At 40.4% G+C, this 10,631-nt stretch overlaps 1 protein-coding gene across 1 annotated transcript; it reads right to left on the minus strand.

The window, feature by feature from the left end:
* Positions 1–3,019: 3,019 nt before the first annotated feature.
* Positions 3,020–6,936, minus strand: LOC111608815 (ladderlectin-like). The gene is made up of 8 exons (XM_023335012.1): positions 6,589–6,936; positions 6,349–6,452; positions 6,184–6,249; positions 5,993–6,011; positions 5,821–5,915; positions 5,477–5,611; positions 3,419–3,530; positions 3,020–3,149 (listed from the first exon to the last, which is right to left on the minus strand). The coding sequence occupies exons 3-8, from the start codon at positions 6,247–6,249 to the stop codon at positions 3,082–3,084; spliced, it is 495 nt and encodes a 164-aa protein (XP_023190780.1). The 5' UTR covers positions 6,349–6,452; positions 6,589–6,936; the 3' UTR covers positions 3,020–3,081.
* Positions 6,937–10,631: the final 3,695 nt, after the last annotated feature.

A 10,631-nucleotide genomic window follows, 5' to 3' on the forward strand; every position in this document is an offset into this window, starting at 1 on the left:
AGTTGGCCTCACACTGAAATACTCCTCAGTATCACAGAACAGCAGGAAGGCATCTTTGATCTTTGACCTTAGTTGTGGCCAACTAAGGCCACTGGGTCCCATCTTCACACATCACCAGATTTCTACTTAAATTTCCAAGGATATCAGATATTTACGATGCCACACACTCTAATAAGGAATCGTTATAACAGCCAGACCTCCTGTTTAACAAGAAGCTGAAGTTTGACACCTAATGCATCTGAGGTACGTTTCTTATTAACGTTACATTTTCTTTGAGAAAATAACATTGTCTATGTTCTCTTTCTTTATAATGTTAGCTATGAGCCATTCAAGCTAATGCTACCTTGCTGTAAGTTAATGTTAGCTAAAGTTATTAAACTCCTTTACTGTAACGTTAGCCCTTAATGTTAAACATATTTTAAAGGCAGGTAAATAAGTTTTTCCCCTCCAATATTAACATAACAAATTAAAAGCTAATATGTTAGTCAAAGTTATCCTTTATGGACATTAATTAGCAACTTGGCTGATGTGACATGGTGCTTGTGTTCTTTGCTTTGGCAACTTTATCCACATGAAGACCCATTTCAGCCTAAGGACACATGGAGGGGGGGGAACAAAGGCGGCTAATGAAGACGAGCTACAGGTGTGGAGGATGATGATGATGAGGACCAGCCACCAGAGGAAGAAATCCCTGTTTGACCAAAGAGAAAGAAGCAGATGAAATATTCCCCAAGAAAATTAGGTAAGTCATTTTTGTGTTACTATTTTCTCCAGGTGAGGGGGGGGCAGGAATCAACATCCACCAGTTAACAAGTTACGTTTTAGACAACTAATTATTGTCAAATGTAAAACTGGTGTTTAATATATTTATTAATAAACTTCTTAAGCCAGAAGCCAGAGTATCTGGTTGGAAATAATTTTGAAAGCTCATTAAGTGAAAAGATCCTAAAACTACACAGTAAATGATGCAATCTGAAAACAACAGGCTGTATGAATTTCTGCCAAACAAATATTTGATCAGAATAATTTTGTTCAACTCTAGTCATTATGCTACTTGTATTATGAAATAATTGTATTGCACTTTATAACAACCAGTCATGTAACTAGACGTAACTAGACTTAAGTTTTGGCAAAGATTAATGTAATTTTCACAGCGTTGTTGTTAGCAGCTGCTGAAAGTAACTAAAAAAGTTACTTTTAATGTAACTTTGTTACTTTCAAAATGAAGTAACCAGTAATCTAACTAAGTTACTTTTTCAAGGAGTAATCAGTAATCCAATTAAAGTTACTTTTTCAAGTAACTATGCCATCACTGTTTGTGAAGTGTCTAAAATGTTACAATTTGTCTTGTTTGCAGACGATATAATCTTATTTTATCCTGGAAATGATTTAAAACTTCTTATGGAAGATATGACTAGTGAGCTGTCTAAACTTACTGAGAGGCTAAAATACAAAAAATTATCAATAAGTTGGAATAAAACTAAATTCATGATTTTTGGTAACAGAGAAATAGATGACTCCACTGTAACGTCCATAGATGGTCATCTAGTAGAACGAGTACATGAATTAACATTTTTAGGGCTTTTTTTTAAAATCATGAACGTAACTGGAAATCTCATAAAAATGTATAAAACAAAAACTATGCAAAGGTATTGGACTTTTAAATGAAGTAAAACATATTTTAGATTTCTCAACACTCGAGATTTTATACTATTCATTTGTTGCTCCATATCCGACTTATTGTATTGCGTTATGGGCAGAAATCCCATTGGGTGTAGCAGCAACAAGATTGTGACACTGAACCAAACTCTTATCTAAACATTTGAATCTTAGTTTGACTTCTCTGGGTCTCAACAGATTGTTTTCTGAGAAAAACTCTTTTGTTATTCATTGCTACTTCTAATCATTTTTGGTTCGAAGTAGCAATAAATCACAATAAAAACAATTTAAACCACATTTTACGTTATATTTCACTGTAACTTTGCTGACCCCTGACCCCAAAATTGCTCTTAAGAAATTTCCCTGTTTATTCCCACAGCCCCCAAATAATAAAATGGGATTTCCTCCCTTGGGTTTAGGGCAACACATAAAAAGTTAACACTAAGCCTTTGTTTGTGACACAAAAGAAGGCTATACAAATTCTGTACAAAGTCAATCTTAGAGAACATACAAATAAATTGTTTACTCAATCAAATATTTTGAAATTAAGGGATTTGGTTAATTTAAAAATTGTATCAGGTATGTTTAAAGCTAGAAGGACATTGTCATTTAATTAAAAGTTTTTTGTCTTAAGTTCAAGTGACAGATAAACCCAAAGGAAGTATGTTTTCAAAAGTAACATTGTGTGGACTACTTAAAAAAAAATTAGCATTTCTGTGCATGGAGTCAAATTATGGAAATTCTATAAAATGTCCTACTTTAAACCAATTCAAAATACTTAATAAGAAAAAGATTAAGTCTTATTCACCTTTGAGTTAATAATGAGGAGAGTTGTATATTGTTTGTAAGTTGTATTTTATATGTGGCAATGAAAAGAACAATATATATTTTGTAATTATAGAGAAAAGGGCAACTTTTTATAAGGTTTTATTTTCTCCTGCTAGTTTTCACTCATGTAGATGAATTGTTACAAGACAAAGTTTTTGTACATTGGTGACAAAATGTGTTGAGTGAATAAACTTGATTGATTGACTGATTTTTACAAGGTTTCATTAGGTGTAAAATATTTGTGACACTAGTGAATTTGTTCAAAACAGGTGGTACAGAGTTTATGAAAACTGTTCATATTTCATAGATTGTTATTACTATACTGATGCACTGATATTCTGATGATTTTCAGCATAAAGTTATAGCTGAGATTTAGAACTATTACCAATTAGTTTATAGTTGCTGCTTAATTGGAATTTTGACATATTTTAAATCAATCAGATTTCAGAGAAAGAAAACATTTATTTAAATGATCAAATGAAGTGAAATCAGGTTCTTCCAGCAGTGATGTTGTCGAGGCTTGACATCCAGGTGGAAGTGACATCACCAGCAGGAAAGCCATATGGGCATTTCAGATTAAAAGGCATGAGAAGGTTATAGGGGTCTGGCACAGATGAAGGCAAGCTTGTTATCACAGTCAGCATCACCCACAAACTCTACTCCTGTAAAGAGACAAAGAGACAAATCCTGACTGCAAACCTTTGACAAAGACTTGGACATGATTTGATCAGTTACAGAAAGCATGCAGGGCAGATGAAGTGTCTTGCCCAAAAACACAACAGACATGAATGGAGTCTGGGTTCGAACCAGGAACCCACCGATTACAGGACAAACTCCTACTTACTAAGCCACCAGACACAAAGATATAATAAAAACATACATTTAAACGAAATTATTAAATTACAAGTTGTGTAGCTCCAGTAATAAATACCACGTAAGTTGATGATCATGCAGTGTTCGACTCCACCATCATTCTTTGGCTGATTGGGGCTCCAGTTAGAAAACCAAAACTTGGAACCGTCAGTCCAAAACCACTTGCCTTCCTGAAAGAACATCTTAGTTTTAAGTTCCTATGCAAACAAATCACACAGAACCAACATAGACGTCTGTCACTCATTATAGAAAACATGAACTGTGTTTGGATCGTTTCTATTTAAAACCCTCAGCTGGTCAGAGCAGCCGGTGGAAAACAGAGGCAGGTTCTGGTTCTGTTGGAGGTCTCTGAGACTTAGACTGGCTTTATTGTCATTTTGCATGCACAGGGTGTATACAGAACGAAATTTCGTTGCATACGGCTCAGGACAGTGTTTTGATGTTCCAATGTTGTGAGGTTACTCCAGAATAAAATAAAGTATAAAATATGAATATAAAATATAAAGTGCAGGACTGACAGTAAAATATAAGTTATTTAGCTCTGTACATGTGCAAGGTATGAAGTGGAGACCAGATTTTGAGCGCAGTCCAGTTAAGAGTTCAGCAGTCTGATGGCAAGTGGGAAAAAGCTGTTTCAGAACCTGGTGGACCTGCACCGGATGCTGCAGAACCTCTTTCCAGAGGGCAGCAGGGAGAACAGTCCATGGTGGGGGTGTGAGGGGTCACTGATGATGTTTCGGCCTCGGGACACGCAGCGCTGGGATGAAATGTCCTGAATGGAGGGAAGGGGGGCCCCGATGATCCTCTCTGCTGTCCGCACCACTCTCCTCACGTTCTTCCAGTCGGAGGCGCTGCAGCCTCCACACCACACAGAGAGGCAGCTGGTCAGAATGCTCTCTATGGTGCTTCTGTAGAACGTCTTGAGGATGGGCGGGGGCAGGTGTGCTCTTCTCATCCTCCGCAGGAAGTACAAGCGTTTCTGTGCCCTCTTGACCAGAGACGTGGTGTTCACAGTCCAGGTGAGGTCGTTAGTAATGTGCACCCCCAGGAATTTGGTGCTGCTGACCACCTCCACAGCCGAGCTGTTGATGAGCAGTGGAGCGTGGCTGGGCCGGTTCTTCCTGAAGTCGACGATCATCTCCTTCGTCTTGTCAACGTTCAGGATCAGGCTGTTGTCTCTGCACCAGTCCACCAGCTGCTCCACCTCCTCTCTGTAGTCCAGGTCGTTGTCGTCTCTGATGAGGCCCACCACCGTTGTGTCGTCCGCGAACTTCACGATGTGGTTGATGGCGAACCTGGGGGCGCAGTCATGTGTCATCAGAGTGAACAGCAGAGGGCTCAGGACGCAGCCCTGAGGGGAGCCTGTGCTGAGGGTGATGACATCGGAGGTGTGTTGTCCGATCCGGACTGACTGAGGTCTGTTGGTGAGGAAGTCTAGCAGCCAGTTTCGCAGGGGGGTGCTGAAGCCCAGGTGTCCCAGTTTTCCTGCCAGATGCTGTGGGATGATTGTGTTGAACGCTGAGCTGAAGTCCAGGAACAACATCCGCACATGAGTGTTCTTCTCCTCCAGGTGAGCCAGGCTCAGGTGTAGGGTGGAGGAGATGGCGTCCTCAGTGGAGCGGTTTCGGCGGTAGGCAAACTGGAACGGGTCGAATGTGGAGGGGAGTCTGGACACGATGTGTTCTTTTACCAGCCTTTCAAAGCACTTCATCATGATGGGAGTCAGTGCCACAGGCCGGTAATCATTGAAAGAGGTGACTTGAGGTCTCCTCTCATTCCTCTCCACTGTTGCCACATGCTTCCTCAGCATGAGGGAGTTTAGCATAGTCAGTTATTCAATACAACTAACTGGGTTTCCTGAGATAACTGTTGACCAATTGATATTCTAATCTGCAATTAACTGCATCGTGTTATAACCAGGATCAACTGGAATGTATTTGACTGAACTGACCACTTTATTAGGAACACCTATTCAATTCAATTCAGTTTATTTATATAACAACAATTCACAACAAAGGTCGTCTCAAAGCATTTACAAAAAGTGCCATGAAAAATGCATCTTGACATAAAAAGTCATCAACCAAACAGAGTTATTTATATGTTTTTAAATTCTCACCTGTGCTGAATCATAACCGCCAACCCAAGTTGTTGTGTGACTTTCAGTTTTTTGGTGGATAACCTGTCTGATGAAGTTGTACTCCCCTGTACTGTGGTATGAGGCCAGATGTGAATCCAATTGGAGGCAATGTTGCTGAAAAAGGCAACACAGGTTTAAACTTTCCTCTGTGCAGTGAGACAGTTGGTGCAGCTGAATATCGACCTTTAGAAATTATGGTTCTATTTGTTTAACGGAAATCAGTTTCTGTAACCTTGTTGTTGGTGAATCTTATTGTCTTATATCAATGAATTTACATTCTTTTGAATGTAGCAAATCTGCTGTGACCATCACATCTGTTGTACCTCAGCTAAAACCCAGGGTAATTGAAAATTCACAACCAAGAAACAGCGACGGTCGAACCAACTCCAGCCTGCAGGGCAGTCAAGTGCTGTTGGAGCTGGGAAATGAGAGAAGGTAAATACATAGATCTGATAATCAGCATCGTTTTAACACCGAACACAGTCCAGAACGTACCTCTCAGTCGACATCCGGCCTGTGGATGGAAAAACCCAAAGTTTTAGCACAAAATTCCCAACAAAACAAAGTTTCCTCATTGAACTTCGACCAAATGATGGCTCAGATTGCTCCATCTGATCTACGTCAGTCAGCCAAAGCTCACAACAGGGACATACCAGTCATTGTTTTAAGTCCTTCTCCATACTTACATCAGCTCCATCCCAGAGTCCAAAGCTCAGACCAAGAAGCAGAGTGAAGACAAGACCGGCAGCCATCTGTAGAAAGAATCGTTAGGAAAGTTCATAATTAGTGTCACAAATCAACTCAATCATGACATAAAGCATCATGATGAGCAGTAGGACTTTAAATGTCACCTTGTTTTGATGGTTAGTTGAAGAGTCTGTTCCAGCAGCAGTTTCTGGTCACAGGATGTCTCAGAGATGGAAACACAGACTTTATATACCTTCACTTTGTTTGTCTGTGAAGTGGAAATCTTTGAGTAAGTCACTGTCTGTTCTCGTTTTTGTCACTTTTTTACAAAGTGTTCAAGTTGTTGCAGAATCTTCCAGGATTCGGCCAAGGACGTTTTCCTGGTAGCGTGAAGAGTTACTTACCATAAGAACCGATTAGAACCGGACCAAACCGGCTGATGTTGCCACTTCTGCTTCTCTGTCCAGAACAGTGTTCTTGTATGGAATGTACTCTCTGATGACAGAAGTGTATTAAAAATGGACGTATCTGTTAGATGTTGCTCTGCTTTTCCTGACTCTGTTGGATTCAAAGTCCTTTGACTGCCTTCAAATAAAACACTTGAAAGATAAAGTTGAAACTTTATCAATTCTTGAGTGGTTTCTCTAGCTGTGTGATAAGGAATTTCCACCACATTCTTGATGTCAGAAGTGGGATCTGTCATGCCAGAAGGACTCTGTGGCAGAGGACAAGAGCATTCGGCCATCCTGAAGACTCGAGCTGTCAGGTTTAGTGGTGTGAGTGGTGGTGAGGCAGAGGCAGCAAACCCAGGTAGAGATAAAGTTGACAATTTAATAAGATGTAAATCCAAAAGTCCAGAACACAGAGAAGCAGAAAGCAATGATCACAACAGGTGACAACTGGAAACTAGACAGACATGACGAGGACCCGACAAAGACACAGAGACACAGGTGACACTAAATACACAAGAGCTAATCAGGGAACGAGACACACCTGGGAATAATCAAGGGGAGACAGGACAACACGGAGGCTCAGAGACAAAGAAACTCAAAAATAAACACACAGAAGACTCAAACCATGACACAAAAACCAGCTTCAGTCCTCCTGTGTTAAAAACAGGGCAGGTTCTGGATCCTTCTCCAGATTTATGTCTCAAGACAATCCTGTCACAGAGGTCTAGAGATGATTCCTTTTGATTAGCTGTGTTCACCTTGCCTTTTTTGGAAACAATTAGAAAGCTTCTGCAGTCTTAATGATGTTCCGGTGCAGGGGTAGCGATGCGACTCTTTGATGGATCCTGCTCTTAGATACCAAAGCTTCCCACACTCACTGAAGGCAGCATTGACAAAAGTATAACGGTGCAGCGCAGTATGTTATGGTAGTGCTACAGACCTGCAGCAGTTTCAGTCTAAGAAGAGACTTTAGGTGAGAGGTGATAGACTGAATCATTTAAGACTAAAATCTGTTTCCATGGTAACAGCTTTTCTCAACAGGTCTCTGTATTTTTCTGCATAATTTCATGTCGGTGCACTTTGCGCCACATCCATGCTCAGAGGATCATGGCACAAAGGTGGGAGTGAAGCAAAGCAAGCTGCTGCTGCGCAAATAAGACAGAAGCAAGTCAGAGTTTGTGCAGCAGGTTCTGGTGCCACTCAGGGGAAAAGCAAACCCGTTCTGATCACATGAACACAATCAATGCCATGCACATCATGGTGACGAGCAGAGTGGCAGGTTCATGGATTTCAGATATGGAGTGATTTTAATGGCAAAAAGTGGAAGAGAAACAGAACAAAAGTGAGAAACATCAAAGCGAAACAGAGACTCCTTTGTTAGTTTAAATTATTAACGATATTTGAGTGAGGTTTAATTTGTATTAATGCTTGTTTATGTTTATATGAAATGCCTCCTGAAGACTATTGAGCAGTGGTATGTCCAGGAAGTTTTTAAAAAGGTGTTACATCTCCAAGGCAGTCTAGGGTTTTGAGGGGGAGCGTAACAAATAACCAGGGAATGGGATTCAAAAACAGGAGCATAGTTAATGTTTTATTTAAAAATAAGCCAGGAAGAATCTTGAAGGTGACAGGGAAAAACCTAATGAAAAAATGAGTGTAAATAACAAAATCCAGGGTTTCTAATAAGAGACAATTCTCCAGCAATCTAACCTGGGAGAAGCCATGAACCTGTCATCTTCATAAACAAGGACCCAATCATCTACAAGCTTGGAAAAAAAATAATAAGTGCACACATTTCCACAAAGCTGCAGCACACATGCTGCTAGTGATGAGCCATGGGAAGCCATGGGAAGCCAGGCTTCCAGGCGTGTACCTAGTAAAAAGGGGGCGTGTCAGATGAAGCCATGCTTCAGTGCTTGTGCTGTCTTGCTGACAAACCATGTGACTGGCAACAAACGATGCCAGTCACATGATCCATCGCATTGCATGAATCGCGTGACTGCTTCATTTTGCATGTCGGTTTTCAAAATAAATGTGTGATCAGCCACGTCCACATGCTCTAGTCATCCGGCCATTGTTGACAGAAGGATTTAACTTCATATTTTTCTATGTCATGAAACACAGGCGTAAGTCCTTATGAATTATATAGTAACAGAAGAGAACTTGCAAAGTTCACCACTTGGCCACACCCCCTAAATGTGTTTAAAAACTCACAATTTTGATAACTTTTAATCCCCACCCCTTAACTGCATACTCAAAATCTAGCCGATAGTTCAAAATCCCTACAAGGATTTCATTAAAATACAAGTTATATAAATGTGAAAAATGGCCGTTTGCACCATTTTGAATGAAAGTTTGCGCTCAGACTCAAAATGGTCGTTTTCCTTAACATTTTAAGACATACTTCCATGAGACATTTTTCTGTGTTTGGGTGGGGGAGGGAATGTATCAAAGAACCGAATTTCAAATTTACACGATACACAGCTTCTCTGATTTCACATTAGGGGGCGATGTAGAGCAGTTTGACCACACCCACTTGTGATTCCATTGAAATAATTTAATTTCATGCGGGGAACAATTTGAGTGTTTGAATATGTTCAGGACCCCGAATTTGTATTTCTGCAAGGAAAAGAATAATGAGGATAATACTAGAAATTTCTGAAATTTAAAATTTCAGAAATTTTAAAGGGGGCTTGCTGCAGCGTGTGTGTTGGTTGGAACCCAGTGTTCTGATGCTGAAAATTAGCAGGAGTGCTAATGTGAACTAAAATGTAGTCAGTAGCATGTGGAGTATCATTATTTTGTTGACTAGCACAGGCTTACTCCACTTAGTATACAAACATTAGTGTATAAGGTAATATTTGCCAAAATGCTAAGGTTAGCCTAAATCAGTGGTACCCAAAATTGGTTCTGGAGGGCCAGAATCCTGCGTGTTTCAGTTCTCTCCCTGGTTTAACACCTGTGTCAAATGATGGCTCATTAGAAGGCCTAAGAAAAACATTAACATGCATAGGATGTTGTTACTACCAACAGAGAGGGAACTTAAACATGCAGGATGCCGGCCCTTGAGGACTGACTTAGGGGACCACTGGCCTAAATGTTCTCTGTACCATCTGTGGTATCACCAGCATGTTGATTTACATTGACTTAATCCATTCAGTATGATAAACATAGTTAATAAATTGTTAGATTTGGAAATAATATTCCAGATATATATACTCAAAGTTAACTTTAAGGACTGTGAGATTCTTTTGTTTTCTTCTGTAATGTGTGTTTTTGAGAGAGATGTCTCCAGGAAGCTGATAAATGTGCCAAACTGGAAGCAGATGCCAACCACTCTGGAGACAAACGTAAGAGCTGGCCTGATAAGAAAAACACCCAAAGGCTAAAGGTCAAAGCTTGTGACACGGGAACTGCCTTGAGACCTCACCAGCACTAAGACGGGAGATTCCATTGTATAGAAAAGATTTATTAGTGTGTGTTAGCAGATGGGTTTTTGTTTGCCCCACTCCTTCCAGCAGCTGTTAACTAATGTAACCAGGGCTCCCTGATTCTAATAAAAGGTGCGTGCTGTGGTGGCGCAGCGGGTTAGCACGCCCCACGTTTGGAGGCCTTAGACCCTCGGACGTGGATTCGACTCCCGGTCCCGATGACCTCTGCCGCATGTCCTCCTTCAAAAAATGGCACCGGCTCAGCTGGCTGCCTGCAGACACAGCTCCTGTCGTGTGCGAAATGATTTCCCTGCTGGGATGAATAAAGTAAAAATTATTATTATTAAAAGAGGAGCAGGAAGAGAGGAATGTCAGAGCGAGTTTGGAGGCTGAAATAAACACTCTCCTTACTTCCCCTCCTTACTTTCTCTCCTTGATTGAGATTTAATCATTTGTCTTTCTTCTTTTTGTCTGTTTGAAAGTGTTTAGGATAAATGAACCTGACATATATCAAAAAATGAGCTTAAATGCTTTTTTAGGTACTTGGCTAATGCTAGCATGAGG

Source organism: Xiphophorus maculatus, chromosome 1, assembly GCF_002775205.1.
Source record: "Xiphophorus maculatus strain JP 163 A chromosome 1, X_maculatus-5.0-male, whole genome shotgun sequence".
NCBI lineage: Eukaryota > Metazoa > Chordata > Actinopteri > Cyprinodontiformes > Poeciliidae > Xiphophorus > Xiphophorus maculatus.